A 21,304-nucleotide genomic window follows, 5' to 3' on the forward strand; every position below is an offset into this window, starting at 1 on the left:
AGAGAGAACAGGACAGTCCCCATGTGTTCTCCCAGCCTCTGAGTATTCTCAAATGAGGTATGTTGACCCTGATGTAATTACTAAATCTGGTTAGGCTGGAAGGATTTGCTAATTGGAAACTGGACGCTACTGATAGTTTTTGTTAGCAGTGCTGCTTCAAAACTGGGGACCTGAAACCACAACCCAGAGATTTCAACTGTCAAAGGCTGTGCAACAGAAGTTCAAAGTAATTTGTTCAGTCTGAGATAGAAAATAACAATAATACTTAAAGCGGTTGCTTTCCTGTGTGAGTGCATAAGCACAAATTATAAACCAAGCAAAAAGTAAAAACACAGGAAGAAGGAAAAGGGACAGAGAACGGAAGGCAGCGGATCAGAAGCGGGGAAATGATTGAGGAGAGTAAGGGAAAAGGAGAAGACAAAAGAAAAATTGTAAATACGATGCTGAAATCATAAGAAAGTACAACTCCACATTGAGAAATTTCAAAATACGTTAAGCTGTGGCTTTTTTAATCCATCATCCTTCACTGTGGAAATTACTTATTTATTCTGAGAGCAAAGAAAGGAATTAAAAAAAAAAAAGCTATTGCTTGTCTGAGGACAGAAGTGTTATCTACCCTTTTATTTCTCAAGCTCTAGTAGCTCTCACTGAAGCCTCCTACAGCTTTTAGTTGAAAAAAAACACATTAAAAGAAAGAAAAAAACCTTGAAGTAAATTTCTGATGAATAGTTACTAATTCTTGCTCAAATCATTACCTGAATAGCGAATGTACCCAGTACAATAGTGCAAAAAATAGGATTTCTGAAGATGCCATCAAAGACATTTCTTTCGCCATGAATTTTCCGCGCGTTGATTTCATTGAAAAGCTGCATCATGACAAAGGTGTTGAAGATAATGGTGTAGTGCTCTGAAGGAGGAGAGTGAAGTGGTGCATTCCTCCCGCTGTCAATCTTAAACATTTTCTCACCTAGGTGTAAGACCAAAATAAAGGTTTCCATTAGAATAAATTAATTAAACTTAAATTTCCCTTTGCTTTAGCTAGTTGCCTCCTGTGCTCTGCTTGTTACCAGCTTTCTCTCTGCATTTACTATAATATAAGGAGAATTTATAATACCAGTGAGCAAAAGACATGTAAACTTCCTGAGCCAGAAGCTTCTCAAATAATTAATAACTCAGTATACCTATGCAAACAGTTTTCAGTAGTACTTTTCTTCTAACCAAGTAGAAATTGTTTTAAACAGTCGATTCTTTCTGAAGTACCAAGCACTTGAGAGCACTGACGATATGTTTGTGACTTTCTACAGTAATTTGAAGCAAATGCTCTTCAGCAGTTTTTACTCATTTACTAATCCAGTAACGGCCTAACTCTCGGCAAGCACTCAAGGATATTAATGACAAACCCCACAGACATTTCTAGCTTTAAATTGATCCGGTTTTGATCGTTCTCTGCCTGTCAGCCTCTGGACCTGCTCTGCCAGGTCTCTGTCTTGTACTGGGAACACCCGAGCTGGGCACAGGGCTACAGCTGGGGTCTCACCAGAGCGGAGCAGAGCGGGAGAATCACTTCCCTCGACTACTTGCGACACTTCTTTTTAAGCAGCCCAGCACATGATTGGATTTCTGGGCTGCACGTGCACACTGTCAGCTCATTTTTCATCCACTCTGTTACATGCAGAGTTTAAATGGAACACACCGTTATCAAAAGAGGTGCTGTCTTAAGAGTAAGGATGGGGCATTCCCATGAAAGCATAAATGATGAATGAAACAGGAGTAAAGAAGATTACCACAATATTACTTGTTTTCATAACCAGAGTTTTAATAAAAGCAAAATAAAACTTGAACAGTTTTCCGCTTTCCCACTAGCTTTATGTTCAGAATTCCTGAAGAAAGAAGAAAGGTTTCCTCGGGTTTTCTCCTGAGGTCATTAATTGCATCAGCTAAGTTAACAGTGAGCTTTTTTTTTTTTTGCCTTGGGATATTTGAGCAGTTCATGTTCAAGTCACTGGTAATAATGAGCATGTTTCCAAAGAAAGAATTTGGCTTACAGTCTTTTGACAGAAAGTAGATTATAATATCACTAATATATCAGTAACATGATATGAAGCCGCATAACAGACTGTGAGAGAGCAGAGATATTTAAGAAGATTGTATGTCTCCAGAGAGATAACTAAATACTGCAAAACATTTCCCTTGCTACATACAAAGGAGAAAATTAATGAAAGCAAATAATAATAATTTTTTTTTATAAATATACACACACACATACCTAGATACACATGACATCTATTTGATTTCATTCGATACACACACTAACACTAATAACATGAACACTGCTTTCCTCAGTGAGAGCACCTACCCTTAAGTCTCTGTTATTGCATTGCACCACTTAATTGGCAAAGTAGGACCGTGCTGCTGCTGTGGAATGGCAGTGGTTAAACTCATAACTAGTTCTTATTTCCAAACATGTTTCAAAAGGTGTGCCAATCTATCAACTTTATTATGCCTAGTTGCTAAGGTTAATTTTTTTTATACTCCAGGTTGACAGAACTAGACAGTAAATTCTGGATTTTTTATATGCTTGACGTCTCAAAGCCATTCCTGTATGTTCAAACACTATTTATTGCCACATCACAGTAAAGACAGAAAAACCCGATGGACTAGTCTCTACAAAAACCTACTACCAAAAATGATTGATTGAAATAGAAATAATTCTCATTAATTTGGAATTTATTTATTGAAACACTGAGTTTAGAACATCATCTCACTGTAAAGCTGATCCTCGTTGAGTTTAGAAAGGAAACGTCTAGACTTATCAGAAAATTATTTGGGCTGTGTCCTTTAAAGTATGCACGGGAGAAGTGTGTATCTCTGGAAAAAACAGGCATATTAGAATAGGGTGGGTATTAACTTGTCTGTATTAGAACAGGGTGAAAAAGCCTGAGTGTCTTTACATCAGGGCTCAACATAAAGTATTTTAAACCATAAAACTAAGCAAAAAGCCATTAAAACTTCCTATGAACTTCACAGAAGTTTTATTTCCAAGATTCATATCACACAAACTACCAACAGCTTCTACACCTATTTTAAAGAATTTGAAACTACAATTTCCTTAGAATTGCTAGACATTCTGTAAGCCTAATAATATTACAGACTGTCTTTCTTCAAAACCTGGCAACTATTTCGGTTTGGATAGGTGCACTGTAAACAGCCCATCACCTCTCCTTTGAACATTCCAAGTAAGCTGCCAGTTGTTGGTGAAGTGAAGCAAGGCTTTCACAATGGAGCTCAAAAACACTCGTTAAGAATCATGAATTTACATGTACAGCTTATAGGGAAGTCTGTGTATAAAGGAAAAAACCCGTAAGACAACACATGTAATTTAACACGGATGATGTAGTGACAAGAACACAACGCCCAATTGATAAAATGATCAGTCCTTTGAGCCAGTTCACTTCTTATTGTGGAGCAGCAGAATCTATTATTAGCCCCTGTTCCCTGCAGCAAGAAACATTCTTCCTCCCTCCCCTCTCCAAAATACAACCTATAAAAAGCATCCGCTGCTAGCACAGTCTGAAGAAGAGTCCAGTAATCTAATAAATTACTTTTTTCTTCCCCGTTTAATATCCATTCTAGGTATTACATGTCAAAACAAGAGTGTTATGTGTATCACTTAATACTGATTACTTGCTTATCTATACTACTTAAGATCAGCATTACTTCTTGACTATGCCAAACATTTTGCTCCCGATCAGAGCTTCTCTGGGCATTGGTAAAATGGCTCTTGATTTCTGTTGTGTGTATTTTTGCTTAATTTGTTGTTACATGCCTGCTGAAGATGACAAGCCTCGAAATGAAACTTCAGTATAGAAGCAGCAGGCTAGATACTCCAATTAAAATGTAACCTTCTGTTATACCTTTTACCACCAACTTTTGCCAAAGCCCAAACCTACCTTGTGTTAGGAGGAAGAAGAGCTCAGTGAGGCCCTTCCCAATGCAAATGGCATATGAAAGGTGACTAAATCCCTCTGTTGCATCTGTTCCGCTTCCCCCGTTTCTGATGCCGTTAAACAGCTCGCTCCCACCAGCTGTTTAACTATGGTGGACTTAATACGTGTGCATTACATAGTTACGTTTGAAGCATTTTGACGTGGCAGGCTACAAGACCTAGATACTTGTATAAGCTAAGGCACAAGCCTAAAAAACTTTCTTACCGACAAAGAGCAGTGTAAATATGAGAGTAAGCTGATAAACAGCGTGGCCCAGAATGTTCTTCATCATGGTACGGGATATAAGAGGTTTGTTCCTGCCATACGGCTTCCGTAGCAATAGAGCCTCTGTTGGAGGTTCGGTGGCCAAAGCAAGTGAGGCAAAGGTGTCCATAATTAGATTGACCCACAACATCTGGACAGCTTTTAGAGGAGAGTCCTGTGGAGACAAATTAGAAGGTTAGGTGTTTCCGAGAAAAATAATGGTTGTCAGGTCATTACTGTGAGTTCATTTCTTTCTGGGTGACCACAAGCACTGCTGAAGACAGGATACTGAAACACGTGGACCTTTGGCCTGAGATACTACGAGCTTTCTTACATTTCTTACGCAAGATCGGAATCACAGGAAGCACAGTGATCTCAGCAAAGACAAATTATTTCTCTCCAGTCATTTAAATGGGGAATATTTACAATCACACAATCCTCATAAACCATAGCATTAACATTTTAAAGTACTAGATAATACTAGTGGGAATTTCTTTCCTGGAAGAAAAATTATACTGAAGCAATTTAAAAAGTAATGTTTCCTTTTACTAAAACCTACCTATCTCTTTTTTTAGGAACAGCTTGAAATTATTAAAAATTTATGCAACAGTTACTGAGACATTTTCATACATTTTACTTTAATAAGACCTTTTAAAAACAGGAGCAACCAAAAAAATGCCCGATATTTGAATTTGAAAAATATTCTGAAACTCATTAAACTATATCAAATATGCAGAAGTTAGAAAAACTTTGTTATTTTACTGGGTAACAAGATAGCATATTTGAAGCCATGGAACTGGAAAGAAAAAAACCCCAGATTACTACTTGTCAGGATGATTTATTTTCTGAAGCAGATCGCCAACCGCTAGAAGGAGCTCTTTCCTCACTTAAGTCAAGAAAGAGTCTATGGTCCTATTACAGAGGACTTAAGTAAATAAATAAAGCAGAGATCTCAGGAGAACTCTAGATGACTATTATAAAGTTTTGATTTGTAACTCATTGTAGCAGCTGTAGTGATAGAGGAACTCGCTTCAAGGAGCCACACCAGGAAAAAGGAAGTAGGTTTTTTTTGTATCTAACAACCTCCTGTAACTTTAGACTGAATGCTAAATGGGCAGCATTAGTAATGTCTGCGTCCTGTTTAAAATAGATGGTTTTTATTAGGAAAATACAATCTCAAAAGTAGTAAGGTGTGAAAATGACAAATTTTATAATGGGAGTTAATGTACAGTGTGAAAGTTGGAAGATGACAGCACTATTTTTGTGCATTACATTACCATGTTGCTGCTCGTAGTGAAGCAAATGAATTTATGAAACAGCACACAAGCCAAGTCAAAGCCAATAAAACCACTTTATTAACTCTGCTCTTTTCTTCAAAGGGCTAAATTTTCAATGAGGGCAATATCCATTTGGTATCTCAAGGACATATGGAGAACAAGGCTAAGTGATTTGGTCTCTTGTGGATCCGGCTTATATTCCACCTCCCCCTTGAGATAAAATATTACTTCCTCTTGAAAATATATGTTTTAACACCCCTACATTTATATAAATGTTGATACATTTTATTTATTAAAAATACTCATTTTTGGCTTATTCAAAGTGCTGCAGAAAAGCAATCTACTGGTTTTAAGCCTTACAGCTTGGCTACATCAGGCAAGGGAGGAAGATTAGCGTGAATAGATTCCTGACCTCTTGGTATAGATAGCATTAACTCGACTTATCTGGAGAGTTCAGCTCACTCATTTGATATGCACCTGCAGAAACAGGAAACGTCTTTGTCGTTAGAGTTGGCTAAAAAACTAAAAGCAATCAGGAGAAACTTCATTCCAAAGTGAGACCTCATTTATTTATACAAATACTAATGGATCAAACAAGAAGAGTACTTGCACTATAAAGCAGTTTGTTGCTGAGGCTCAGAGGCCCTAGAGTTGGACACATTATACAGAGAAAAAAGAAAACACCTTTTCTGCTGAAGAATCTTTCTTGTTGTGTTTTTACCTGTCTAGTTAATAAGTTTCCTGGAGAAATATTCTCTACTTTCAGATGTTACAATAGCAGAATTTCCATTTCATGCGTAGACTTCTCTGTCAACAAAACTGAATTTGCATGTTACACTTAACAGATAGTCAAATATTCACAGCCTGACATATCCCTAGCACAACAAAAAGTCGGATTATTTCAGTCTCTAAATCACACAACTGTAACTGGCAGTCATCAGTTTTGGCAACAACATGTTCTCACCATTTCACACTGCCAATCACCTTGGGTGGCTATGGTGCCCCTAATAATTATCTATTATTGGCAGTGCTATGCTGCTCAGCCAAGTGTGAAAGCTCATTCTACGCTGAAGCCAAAACATTAAATACACATTAGTCTGGGCAGTCAGTGGAATGAAATTTCCACTGCAACTCTACCTGATTTCTGAATAGTTGGTGGAAACGGAGAAAAATGCATGTCAGCTAAGGAGCTTGGTCTTCCATTATACATTTTAGTCCCTTGTGCAAGTGGGATGCAAATTCCATGTTCTTTTCAGTCCATTTTAGCCACTAACTGACTAGCTAGGAATTCTTAATTCATTCTCTGAAAACTTTGGAGATGAAAGCTGTTCAAACTGCAAACCACCGAAAATCACCACTTATTTGTCAAATTCCTTTCCACTTGACCTTGGAATAGGTTAGCATTGGCCTAGAGGTAAAAGGAAAATGTCCCTTAAATCAAGTGATGTTGCACTTCATCCTGGAAACACTTAAAAGTACAAATCGCCAAAGGCTGGAAATAAACTACAAATCTTTTGTGACATGCAGAGCCTCACAAATTTTAGAGCATGTTACTTTTGATTTAGATGACAAGTTGTAAGGGAATGAAAAGGTATTTTCACCCTTACCTCTTTTTACTCCCAGTTGTCACAGAACAAATGCATGGATTCATAAAAATGAGAATTTCTGGTAGGTTAACTTTATATATATTAACGCAAAAAAAATGCCAGGCCTCGCTTCTGCTGCTAGATCACACCGTCTGCTAATTGTATGGCAGTGGCATCCTCAATTCTATTTCCATGCTTCTAAGCCTTCCCTAAACAAAGCTAAACAGTACATACTTTGATTTTTATATTACAGCTTTTTCAAAATTTGCCAGTGCTATTATTTTAGGATTTGCAAAATATAGTTCTGCAGTAAAACGTTATCACCATGTAAATTACTGCCTTATACATGTAAGTATAGATCATCTTCATTTTTTGAGCAAGATCTGTAAGAACAATAAGTGATTCACGCAGTAGGTCATTGCTATACTGCTTTTTAATTAACATTTAATTTTCCAAACATAATGTCCTATAGAGTCACTGTTTTCAGTTCCTAATGCCTGCTAAAACATTAAGTCTTTCTCAAAGTACAAGAATAATAATTTGAATGTAAAATGTTAAAACACAGCCTTTGTCTTCTCTTTCTTTAACACAACCTTGGCCTCAGCAGTTGGAGACAAAATTTGGCACGGGGATAAACCAGGTAGCTTAATAGGTCCTGTAAAAAACTGTTTCCATTTGACTGAACTGCATTTAAAAATCTTCATTTTGTACATAGTTAGGTTATTTTTAACAGCTCCAAACATAATGCCCTAATATTTTCTTGGTACTTGTGTATGTTTGGGACAGGAAACAGAATGAACCTTCCGGCTTTGTAAAGCAAATATAGGCTTCTATATGAAACCTAGATGTGTGGAGCAATGACTCATCTGAAGTGCAAAATTCACAATAATTGCAGGCACGCTCCAAAGAAGAACCCTCAGTGAGTCCATCAAGGGTTCTGCAAAAATGCTGTTCAGAGAACGAAGTGAGAATATAAGAGTTTATATCTCATAAATCTATTAGAAAAGAAATTACTGGTTTAACATGAGGTAATGGCTGCCAAACAGAAAAAATAATTGTATGCAAACTGGTCAACATAACCACACCGTGATCATTTTAAAAGTATGCATTGGGGAATACGAGGGAAGGAAGCAAGAGGTAAATAAATTAGATTAACTGAAAGATAAGTTGAATTAATACTAGGCAGCACTGTGCCGGACCAACTGCACTGACACGGGACTAAAAGAAACACTAGTTGTCATCTCACTGGTGGGTGTTATTACACAAAACGAAGCACACCTCTGCAGCCACAGCGTGATCCTGATTCAGCTTCTCATCAGAGACTTCTTCCTTGCATGACCTTGATCTCAGAGTGCTTTACATAATTATAGAATCACAACTCAAAAGTTCATTATTAGTTGAAAATTCAGAACTCTCGGCTTATACATTGAGCTCCTGTGAAGCATGGCCCGACGTAAGTTAAATCCCCATGAAGGGCAGCTTACTTTGGGCAGCAGCTGTGCTAAGTTTGCCAACAGGTGACGCTGTATCTGTAATTTATGTGCTCCTGAGAATACGATTTATGTAACCTTTATATGACTTCATGCTGGGAACCATGACAGGGGCAGATGACCATTTGCACTAGTCCTGTTTAGTCTGCATAATAATTTATTTACTAGCCCATTGCTGCTGCTTTATAACGCTTATATAATATTGGAGTAGCACATAGGGTCACATACACGTACATGTAGTTAACCATCTGTTGAAATGAAAAACCAGGACAAAATAGAAAAAGCAGACATGGTAGATAATCTCTCTAACAGCACCATCTTGCTGAATCAGGCACTGGGTATATAAATAATAAAATAATATTCGCTTAAAATTAAGAGAAGTGAAGTATTAGTTCCCTGAAGTGGAACTGACAAGAACATCGATTTGTATTTTTGAGAAAAAAAGCAGCAGATGCTTAAAACGACCACTAACGGTCACAGTTCTACCTAATGTATTTCTTATGCCTCTCCATGGCACTCTTAAGGTGCTGTGGACCAAACAAAGCAACTCTTTCTCCGGGGGCTCCTCGGAGGGCTGGTTTCACGCAGAACAGCACTCACACAGCTGGATCCTTTCATTAATGTAGAGTTGCTGTGGTTTCATGAGGAGTCCTGCAGTGATGTGACCACATAGACATACACATGTACGCAGATGCAACTGCAGGATCGAGACTGAATAAAATTAAGTCCATTTAGTTGCAAAGCACAAGCCAAATGTTAAAAAAGTCAGTGAAAAGGAAGATTTTTATCTCTCTATTTCCTTTATGCATAGACAGTAGAAACACCAATAAGCGTAGGAAAGCGCAAAACCTCAAAGCATCCCAGTATGCTGGTTCTGAATTACAGAACACATTTTTTTGAGAGGTGACATTGAGAAGCATGAAGGAAATGTTACTACTTGCATAGAATTTTTCTCTCTAGATTGGATGAAATATCACCCAAAGGCTAGCCTGTGTAATAGTCATTAATCTGAATATTAGTCTTGAACTAAAATTATATTCTGTGTCAAAGAAAATCATACTGACTACCTACAAGCAAAGTAAAATTCAGTGCTCTGTGGACCTTCTTGATATTCACTTTGAAGGTCACAGTAAGCTGTGCTTCCTTTTTGGAAACTATAGATTTTAGCTTCATTTCTTTGTTAAGAACTTAAATGCTTCAGTCAAAACAGAAATTGGAGACCTGTGTATAGTTTTGCAGAGTTGGATCTCTATGTGTGCGACTAGCCTGTTCTGTGCAAGGTTTTTCAGTATATTCACACATTTTGTGCTAGAGCTATTTTCATAGCAACCAGAGGGTACAGTATGTTCTCAAGTGTAATTTTTAGTAAAGCTTGTGAGCCAAACAAACATAATGCCCTTTCACTGGCTAGAGGCTTCGAGTCAAAGCCTAACATAGTAATGTTCATTCGTAAGGCAAGATCCTTCTTGAATGAGACAGAACTGAAATACTTGAGATTACCAACAGTTGGGCTTTTGAGTGTAAACAGAACTGCAGTGGAAATAACTGCTGCCTTTTTGCTACAATTTCAATTTTAGCTCTTCTCCGACCTCTCCTTTCAATTTGCATTTTTACTGCCAAATTCAGGAGTTGCCTAAGAATCCTGTCTGGACAGAAATACAGGAATTCTAGGAGGTGTACATGAAAACCTGTAAACAGCGACCTGACAGGCTCAGTGATGGTCTTACAGATCACTGAGACAACATAAATGCACTGGGCTGGATCCAAATCCTTCTAGAAGCCAATGGAATGACTCAAAAGATGTAGAAAGCTCCAGAATTGAAAACGGGAATATGCTTGCACTGACCATGCACTACACATGCACTTAGACTGGATTTAAAGTAGCCTAGGCACTGATTCAGTAACAGTTAACCTCTTCAAGAATAAACCAGAAATTCCTTAGTTAACAAATAGATAATCTATTTGTAAGAATTCCGATTATAGTATTTTTACCACGTTGATGTTAGGACTTTTTCTATGCGGTTTTGTAACACTGATAAAAAAATCCAGAGTTTGAGTTCCTATTCACATACCTTCTGCTACCAGCAACAATCACTTTGTAGCTAAACATTTTCTCAGTATGCCTGGAAATATTTCCCAAGGGAAAAAGAAAAGTTATCCAACTTTTCTCGCAACATCACTAATTTTGTCTGATAGCACAGGCTCCGTTGCGACATCAAGGTGTCACCAAGACCTGGAGGCAGTGTGGCAGGGATCTAGTGCTGAGCAGCTTGCAATTTTTACTTCTTGGAAAACAAGTGAATTGAGGTTTCAGGCTTCCTTTGTACACAGGACAAGAGCTTGCAGTCTCCACGTATGCAGCACAAGAAAGGCCTCTAAATGTCAGTCGAGGCTTAGAAGAACCTTGACCTCATGGTTTTGTAAAGGTACCTGGGTTTCTGGTTTCAAGGATCAATTCCATGATTACAATGTAAGTTTACCCTGGAGCAGAGCTAATGACTTATTCATTGTTCTGCTCAGGTGTGCATGAGGTGAAATTCACCTGCTGAAACAGGTATGTGCACCCGTGTGAGGCACAACGGAGGGAAGCATCAGCTTTCCCATAGTGTGTCTCAGTCAAAGGAGGCATTTTGTAACAGCACCCGTCTGCAGCATGTGAAATATACATTTTTTTAGGTAGGGACAGTGCCTGAATGTTTTTCTATTTTCTAATGAAGGACAAAAACCTCATGCTGTACAAAATAGAAAACTTAATTTCATTAATCAAAAAGTACTAATCTGAAGGAAAAAAACGTGTTTTGCATTCATATATGCTTTTTGTAAAAGACCTCAGCACGTTGCATGTACACCAAGATTTCAATGGGGGTTTAACGTATGGGGAGAAAAAGAGATCGAAGTCCAACTGTATGTGTCATTTAATTGGTTTGTCATTTGCATTTGAAATTAAAAGGAATTGCCTGAAAGCAGCAAAATAATTTTATAAGTCGAAAAGTTTGTGTGCTGGGATTACTTCTGTGTGTTAGTATTACTCTCTTGAAAAAAAAAATCCCACTGCACAATCCATCAAGAAATAGATATTTAATGGCGACAAATTCTGAGAGGAACAGGCAAAGTCGCATAACCTCTTCCTTTTCCCAATCCCTGACATTTTGAGTCGTATCATCACAGGGTCAGTCATGACAACAATAAGTAATCAAAACCAGAGAGCTGTGTGGAGGCAGCACAAAAATTAGTAGCTCCTAAAAGCAATTTACTTCCAGAAGAAGATGGATTAGTACACTTCCTTATGTCAAGAGCTATTTAACATTTAGCAGCTTGATCCTAAATACACTCTTCATGCTCAGAAGACTTTCAGAAAGCATACCTTCCGCTGTGCAAAGCTAGAATCAAATGTAAGCCACCATTCCTTAAAAGCAAACGTAGCTTGGCCGGATTTGGCTGCACACTTGAAGCAGTTCACCTTACCTGGGTGATGCACGCTCCAGTGAACGCCACGATCACAGCCACAATGTTAACAGTGAGCTGGAACTGCAGGAACTTGGAGATGCTGTCGTAGACGTTACGTCCCCACATTACAGCCTTCACAATGCTGCTGAAGTTGTCATCTGTTAGGATGATATCTGAGGCTTCCTTTGCAACATCTGTTCCAGCAATGCCCTGGAAAAGGTAATTGTGAATAAAATTACCTACTGGAAAGTACAGAGACAGTTACACTAGCAGTCTTCATAGTCATTCGAAGTCCACAGTTATAGAGAGACATCCTAGCACAGGAAAAGTGACTGCTGAGTATATTCTGCATTTTATCTTGGCTAGGAAGTTAGCTGATGTGACCTATGGTATTTTATTAACACACATGAACGGAATTGCTAACAAAAATTAGAATATATCTTAATATACATTCTAGTATATTAATGTCTTCAGAGTCAAGAACACATTGGGAAGACATCTGTACAATTAGGGATAGATTTTACCAAAGCAAATAGTACTCCACTGTTGCTAAGAATATCGTGTTAATTTTTCTGCATCGGCACAGGATCCTGCATATGGCCAGTAACTGCCTTCGACAAAATACTGAAAAAGTATCAAATCAAGCAACACCAGTGAATCTAACACTGGGTTCTGAAGCAATGTAACTTGTCCCCTCCAATATATTGCTCCACTAACAAGTAATAACTAAGCAACTTCCTCAACATTTAATGAACCTCTTGTAGCAAATTTACAATGACACAAGCATCAATAAATATGCTCAAGATTGTACCATTGCAAAGCCAACATCAGCTTTTTTAAGTGCTGGTCCATCGTTGGTTCCATCACCAGTCACAGCTACAACCTGCCTCTGTTCCACCTGTGTGCTGTCAATAATACCTGCAAAAAAGGTATATATGTGTGTATACATACATATTTATTCAATAACTAGGAAGATAAAACTTCTTAAAGAACAGCGGGGTATGCAGAATATAGACTACATAACACCACACAATTATTACAGAGATTAAACAGAGTTGAGTTTTAAGGAAAACAATGATGAATATCATGTCATCACTACTATAGACTCTAGACATCACTGCTAGAATTCAGATGTAAGGTTCTGATCCTGCGTTACCAAACCATCAACAAAACCTGCCCAGTCTTCAGAAGGAATGAGATCAGTTCATTACGTTCTTTTGGAAGATTTCTGTTATTTAAAATGATATGTCACGGTAAACCCATTTCAGCCCAGCTCTCTGATTAAACATCAATGGAAAGGATTTGCTGAAGACTTAAGTTCATGCTTAAAGCTCTCGTAAACTGGGACTGAGCTGTAATATCTGCTTTACTGAGACGCCTTCTGGCAATCAGTTAAATCTAGAGATAACAAAAGGCACTGGTGAATTTTATTTAGCTCGATCCAAATTAGCATTTTAACAGACATCTTCACTTCTGCCAAATAATGATTAAGGAGATAGAAAATAAATCTTTACATTCTGGAGCTCAACATTTTAATAAATGGACGTAACAAAATAATTTATACTTTCATTTTGAGATCATCTGTAGAAAAGAACGCACTTTTCACTTGGTGAATCAAGTTTCACGCAACTAGCCTGCAGAGAAGAATTTTCCACTTGGGCAGACAGGGCAAGGAAGGAAAAGAACAAAGAAAGTTACAGAAGTAGCCCTGTTTTTTAATAGGATAGAGATCATTCATCACTCATGTTTTTACTTCCACATCAGAGTCTATTTAAATAAGAGTCCAATATACAGGATGGTTGTGTAGGATACAAGAAACCCTCTCCATACTAATAACTTAGGTGGGGAAAATGACAAAATTCCTTTTGCTAACACAGTTTGCACAAAGTCATAACCTCTAAAAACAATTATCAAAATCTACCAAGTTTGAAAAGCTTTCATTCTACTCTGGAAAAAAAATAACTCGCATATCAGATAACTAACCAGAAATAGGAAATTGCAGATTACACAGCAATAGCTGCCTCTTGGCAAGGTTCAGGCTTATCAGGCTCCCAGAAGATTGCAATGCAGTGTGGAAGCAGTTAGGGCCCTGTATTTTTCAGTCTTATGAAAATCAGGAAAAAAAACTATTGGCTTTCCAGTGGCAGTATGAACTCAGATAAATGGCAAATTATTCTGATAAGATCTTATAATTAGAGCTTTCAATTTGTTGGGGTGATTTGCCTTTGATTCTCTAAATAAACAGGAACATCACTGCCATTACTGTTAAAAGTATCTCAGTCTTCCCTTATTATTAACACGTCCTTTGAAGTGAAATTAATAGTTTAAGCTTCTGGAAAAAAAAATTGTTAAAATCTTTCATGCATCATGGTATTAACCACTCCAAACAGGTAGACAGCAACCTCTTACAGCTGGATTCCAAACGGGAGCACAACCCAAATCAAGCTGAAGAGGCTTTAACAAATGACATCCTGATAGATATGAATAGTGCTCCAATGTCAATGACTGTACGACCAGCTGCTCTGCATCAGCCAATTGCAGGCTGCAGCTAAGTAAGGTACAAGGTTTAGCAGTCATCCAGAAGGTTTAGTAGCCATTTTAATCCCTAAAAGCAACATAATAAGCCCAACATCCTCCAGAGCACAGAAGTTGGCCGTCGTGGAAAAATAGACATGAAATGGTCTTGGTTATCACTAGCAGCTCAGCCACACACCTTCATCGCAGTGACTGCTGCTAGGGTCATCAGAAATACGTCACCGCGTGGCACAACAGTATGTGGAAGGACTTCAGTGCTATTTGTAGGAAGAAATCGTATCCTTGCAGAACTTCCATTTGTACATCAGAAAAATTTTGAAAATGGAGCAGTAGTGATTATTTGGGATTCAGAGGATTTATCATAGCTATACTTATGCTCCCTCACTTCTGCATGGTCTTTTTAATCTCCTCCTGCCCCCTCTTCCTCATTTCTGAGTATTTTTCTTTTTTCCCACACTTGCCTCCTTTTGAACCACATTTACTTTTTCTTTTTTTATTTCTTTGATACAATTCTGTTCATAGCTGTGATAAGGTTTTGCCTCAAAAGTTTCTTCAGCAGTGATATGTCTATATAGATTTTACAAACAGTGTAAGGAAACCAAACAGAAGAGGGATGCCTAGGGAGAGTTCTCCAGCTTGCAGTCTTGGGCTGTGAAGAACAACTGCCTCAGTGGTCAGTGAAAAATGTAAATAACAGCATGACTTGACAGACTGCCAGTAAAGAGAATGCACATTTCTTTGACATTCACTGGCCTTTCCACTCATTCAAAACAGCTAAGAGGAAACTTCAGTATTAGTCACGTCTAAAAGCCAGGAAATCACTTGAAAATAAACTGGTTTACTCCAGTTGGATGCTTACACAGTGTTTTAATAAAAACAGGATTGCAAGGTATAGCAGGGGAACTAAAACTCAGCAAAGCTTCCTCTCACAACAGCCTTTGCTGTTTCATCCATCTGTTTCCTCATCTTAAGCTGCTTGGCCACAACTTTCCTCGGTCAAAAAAGAATTTCATTCAACAGCCACAGGAACACTCCTAGAACATGACATGACAGTGTGTTCCACACACATATTCTGCTGACGCTGCAGAAATTTGGGGAGGTGTCATGTAGCTTGCATAAGGCGTTTTTCAGAGCAAGCACTTAGTTTCTGACGAGGGAAAAGATCAGATTTAAAACAACTATGTATAGATATCAAGAGGAGCAGCATATGCACAAGCTTGCTATAAAAGGTGCTAGCAATGCATATGCAGCTGAAAGGGAAATATATCCTCTCTCTCCCAGTGTCCTCCCGTCTAACATTAAGCAAGCATTTAATCAAATCCACTCAGGATAATAATATGAAGAATGTTAACCAACAGTCTGTCTTCTATTTCTTTTACAAGGAGCTATCTGTACCCATAGGTCAGATCAAAACCATCAAGTATAGCCTCAGGTTCTCCCTTTATTGCAGAACAAATGCCACTTTATTTAAACAATTCTTACTTGCATTGTCACCCTTGGAGTTGCATCAGTAAGAAGCACCAGTAAGAAACTGTTTTGGGAGTAAAAAAAATTTTTCAGATATTTCTTTCTGTCTCAACCAATTAACTCAAAACAGGCAGACAGGAAAGACTTGTGAGCATTTCAAAAATGCACACCAATTCACGTGTTACTGATGCAGTAGAAGTGATCATCCAACATGCTTACACATTTATATTGCTTTGACAACCTCAACATAGGACAGATGCAGTAATATATTTCCCTAGGCATGTTCTATTCAGATTAGTTTTTAATACTTCCCAACCTCTTCAAGTTAATTTAACAAGAATTTAGAAGGTCTGAAAGAGAAAATTTAACTTCATGCTTACATGCTTACGTACGTGCAGGAACAGAGCCTTAGAGGTTAACGTAAAGGTGTTATATATAGCATTACAGACAACACTGGCAATTGTTAAGTAAATAGTGCTCTGCAAACTTAATGGTATTAGAATGGCAGGAAAGAACGTGGCTAAGAGGCCCAGATTTCTGTGCTAAGCATGCATGGCAGATGTGCTTTATATTAGAAGACTGACAGGAACCTTGAAGGCATCTGCGCCTCCCACAGAGTTACGCTTAACACAGACTACAGAGACCTAAATGGCATTAAGAGAGTATAAAACTCCAGATGAAATGCACTGTACCTCCTGCTTCCTTTAAACTATTTTCATGTTCTTCACTTCAGGGAAGAGCTCGTTGAACCTGATTTTTTACACTGCAGAACAGGTTAACTCTGAATATTTCTTCATATGAATTTGGATAAAACATAAATATTTGAAGTTTTCCCTCAAATGGAACTCAAAACCACTTGAAATTTGTAACAATCTGATATTTAATTTCAGAATATTAATTAATACAGTTTCATATAGTTTTATTATTCTACCTAGTCTCATGGTGCCTTCATATTAATGAGGTCATGAATGTAGGGTTTATGGTTGGACTCGATGATCCCAAGGGTCTTTTCCAACCTGAATTGTTCTATGATTCTATGATTCTATAATACAATCTCATGAAATAATATTTGAAATATTTTGGTAAATAAGGGTAATTATTAAAACTCTTCTTTAGAGGTCCCTTTCTGCTTGTTAATAAATTCAACACACATGAAAACAGAATAGCTGTTTTTCACATCACAAAAAAATCATTCCAGACTAATTTAAAACATAGTGGAAAGCACAACTTCTTTAGCTGGTAAACTGAGTATTTATTTGATCTTCTCTATACCTTCTGATGAGAAGACGCTATTTCCCATCAGTACTAAACAGCTGCTTTCCACAGTATTTTGAAAAAAACAGTATCACAACATTGAACTATTTCAGCAATATACTATTACAAGGACACATCAGTGTAAATGATACACATTTTTACTTGTTATATTTTTAATAGTGTAAAAAATTTGAAATAGAACCATAGAATCATAGAACAGTTTTCGCTGGAGATCTTCAGGATCACCGAGTCCAGCCTTTGTCCCAGCCCTACCAACACCACCAACCCATGTTCCTCACACAACACCCGCCCGTCTCTTAAACACCTCCAGGGATGGCAACTCAACCCCTTCCCTGGGCAGCCTGCTCCAATGGCTGACAGCCCTCTCAGTAAAGAAATTCTGCCTAATATCCAACTTGAATCTCCCCTTGTGCTACTTAAGGCTTATCGTATCACTCACCACTAGGGAGAACAGACCAACCTCTGCCTCCCTACGACCTCCTTTCAGGGACTTGTAGAGAACGATGAGGTTTCCCCTCAGTCTCCTCCTCTCCAGGCTAAACAGCCCCAGATCCCTCAGCCATTCCTCGTATGACACATGCTCCAAATCCTTCACCAGGTTGGCAGCCAACCTCTGGGCCCTCTCCAGCCCCTCCATGTCTTTCCTGCACTGTGGGGCCCAGAGCTGAGCACGGGGCTCAAGGTGCAGCCTCGCCCGTGCCGAGAACAGGGGGACAATCCCTGCCCTGCTCCCGCTAGCCACACCATTGCTGATCCAGGCCAGGATGCCGTTGCCCTTCTTGCCCACCCAGGCACACTGCTGGCTCATGTTCAGCCGCTGTCCTGGCCACCAGCACCCCCAGGTCCCTCTCTGCCCAGCAGCTCTCCAGCCACCGCTCCCCAAGCCTGTAGTGCTGCCGGGGGTTGGGGTGACCCAGGGGCAGGACCTGGCACTTGGCCTGGTTGAACCTCATGTAATTGGCCTCTGCCAATGGATGTCATAAAATCCAATAGAAATTATATTTCTGTTGGATTGAGATATCTAACATTTTTGTTTCACTGAAACAGTTCATGATGATAAAACATTTTGACTTTTTTTTCAATTTACCTCTACTTCAAAGCCATAAATTTGAGAAAAACTGTCTGCTCAGCCTGAAATGCTGAACCATGCCTTTCTCTAGTCCCTTAGCAGTAGTAAAAACAAAAATGCAAAATAAAAATGATCCTTTTGCTGGGTGGGATTGTGCTATGTTAAGGAGAAAAAATATTCCCTCCAGCAGCTGTATGTCATTAAAAATTAAATATAAAAAAAGTTTATTTTGTGATGTGTGTTTTTACCCTAGAGCAGATAGAATACATCAAAGAAGAAAAAATCCTCTCGATCCCTCAAGTATCTGAGAAAAATATAACATTTTAACAAGAGGCCCAAAACTAGTGAACATTTAAACAGTTTCTTGTAACTTTTAATGGCCTTTGGAGTATTATCAGCCAAAAAATTCCATCATGATTTTCCACAGAGTTGTTAGTGAACTTCATTAGGTACTTAATTGCTCTATCATTTGACTTTGTCATATTTTTAAAATATTAATTGTACTAGTTGCATAAGACATTCAGTAATAGTAAATATCTTCTGAATGTCAAAGGGCATATGTTATAAAACATCAATAATTTGTTCCCTATTTTTCTTCAGCTCTTCACCGATTTCATTTTCCCTGACAAAGGTTTCATTTTCCTCTTAAGGGAAAATCTTGAATGATTCAAATGAGTACTCCCAAGGGACTCACTTAATCCACTTAAAGAAACACAAATTACTTTGTATTTCTGAAACAAATAAACCATTAGGTTGTACAAGTCATGTCCTCTAAGTGCTATAAGACAGTATTTTATATGCACTACGAAAGTGAGGAGCTAACTTTGTCCTGTTTTAATATTGACCTATGGAGCTGAATTCTATTGTCCAAACCTTTTCTATCATGAGCACCTATCAGTAACATCTTTTGAAGCTCACATTCCCAAAACATGTATATTATTTATAAACGATACATATGTTATGTACAGACATTATAGCAAGAGAGGATCATTTGTATGCTGCAGTTGTTATAGGAAAAATACAGCCAGAAATCTAAAGGAAACCAGTGTGAATCATACAGGTGGTGAGCCTGCAGGAAAACAGAATGGGCTCAAGATACCTCTCCATTCACGTAATGCTAAGAAAGGCCGCTCTTAGTTACGTGACCTCCAATAGCTGCTATCATAACATGAAAAGTTCTTCATCTTGGAACGCTCTTTTAAAAATAATTGTGGGGGAACAGATGCACTGGAGAGACTTGATTTACTCGAACTGAGCTTGTTCTTGTTTTCTTCATGAAAAGGTATAGGCAAAGACTATAAAGCCTGTGCCCCCTCTTGTTTATATGAAGAACTGCTTATTTCTCAACAATATTTTCTTTCTAACCATCAAGCATATTTTTCACTTCCTGGCTAGAGCCTCATTCTAGTCTGATTAAAGGTCACTAGGCAAGTTAACGAGAATGTTTACATCTCCTTGCCAGACATCTTATTGGCATCTCTTATTCCTGCCAATCAGTTCTCTATTATTTTCTATTTGAAGGCTCAGGTAGAAGGTAAACACAAGAGACTTGATTACTGAGAAAACTTCCTTGCATTATATATATAGATGCGCAATTAAAGGTAGCGACTGTAACAGTACAACTTTTAAAACGCAGATGATGTGTTGAACACAATTCAGTAAGTCTGGCATTAACATACACACGTACGTGAAGGCAGTCTGTTACGCACCTTTGACCAAAGTGTGTTTGTCCGTGGGAGATGAGCGAGCGAGCACGCGAAGCTTTGGCCAGATTTTGTCGATCCGTTCTTGCTCAATCTGGAGCAGGGGGAACACAAAAAAACCCCAAATAGTAAAACTGTTAGCTCGTTGTGTCAGATGATTCAGTGCACTACTCAGATCTGCACCTTTTCTTCAAAAGCACAGAAAAATTACAACAGCCATCAAGGCTGCTAGTAAAGGCAAGGTCCAAAACTGCAGTTTTCTACTACCACAGCTCAGCTGTTAGCTAACGTAGGTAAATTTTGCCACAGCCTTTCCTAGCATCTTTAAGGACAATTCCACTCAAAATCTCGACTCTGAATACAGGATAGTAGATCAAATGTGTTTACAATTAAAAGTGTGCTGTTCTATTCTACACTTGAATCCGAGTTCTCCATTCTGGCACCAATAATGGCAGAATTTTCTCTGTGTACCAATAGAAACAAGGTCTAATCCATTGCATGTACTAATGTTCCCAGGATTCCATCAATCAAAGTGAGGAATAAATGAGAATGTCATTCATTACTCATGGACTCAAAGACACAACATAGACTTTACTTTCTAAAAGCTGATTTCAATAGCCTTCAATAGCTTCATCTCTTATAAGGAGTTAGAAATCTCCCGAAGAGTAGATTAAGTTATGCAAATCATTAGAGTGAGAGACTATAGCAGGACATTATCTAAAGTGGTATAAAATAAACAAGAGGAGCTTGTCCTCAATACAGATCGCATTTTTATGGGAGGAGTTGGTCCTCAATACAGAGCTGGTCCTCAATACAGATCGCATTTTTATGGGAGGAGCTGGTCCTCAATACAGATTGCATTTTTATGGGAGAGATCTCCTCTTTGCTAACAAACCTCCTTTAATGTGCTTAGATTTTATTTCTTGTAGCCTAGTGCTACGGTTCTACCAACGGCTAAGTAAGGCCAGCACTGAACTGACAGTGGCTCTGCATCATGGCAGGTAAGGACTGCAGTTTCCCTGCTACTTTGAATTGCAAAGGGCTAGTGGTAGAATGAAATAGCAAGCTCTCCCGGTAGCCTTTACTGCTAAGAGGAAGCAACATTTCAGTGTTCGCGCTACTTTTTAAATAGCATATTCATAATATGTGTGGATTTAACATATGAATTACCTCTCCCTTCTCATTTCGGATCCTTCTGTTGAACT

General features: G+C 38.3%; 1 protein-coding gene across 1 annotated transcript in view; it reads right to left on the reverse strand.

The window, feature by feature from the left end:
* LOC104273329 (plasma membrane calcium-transporting ATPase 2-like) overlaps window positions 1-21,304 on the reverse strand; it is a 168,156-nt gene that overhangs the window by 21,776 nt on the left and 125,076 nt on the right. The window contains 6 exon segments of the mRNA XM_009868638.1: window positions 756-967; window positions 4,212-4,425; window positions 12,069-12,260; window positions 12,862-12,968; window positions 20,106-20,193; window positions 21,270-21,304. The exon segment at window positions 21,270-21,304 is cut by the window's right edge and continues 1 nt beyond it. Of these exon segments, the coding sequence (XP_009866940.1) occupies window positions 756-967; window positions 4,212-4,425; window positions 12,069-12,260; window positions 12,862-12,968; window positions 20,106-20,193; window positions 21,270-21,304 (848 nt within the window).

Source organism: Apaloderma vittatum, unplaced genomic scaffold (assembly GCF_000703405.1).
Source record: "Apaloderma vittatum isolate BGI_N311 unplaced genomic scaffold, ASM70340v1 scaffold2864, whole genome shotgun sequence".
NCBI lineage: Eukaryota > Metazoa > Chordata > Aves > Trogoniformes > Trogonidae > Apaloderma > Apaloderma vittatum.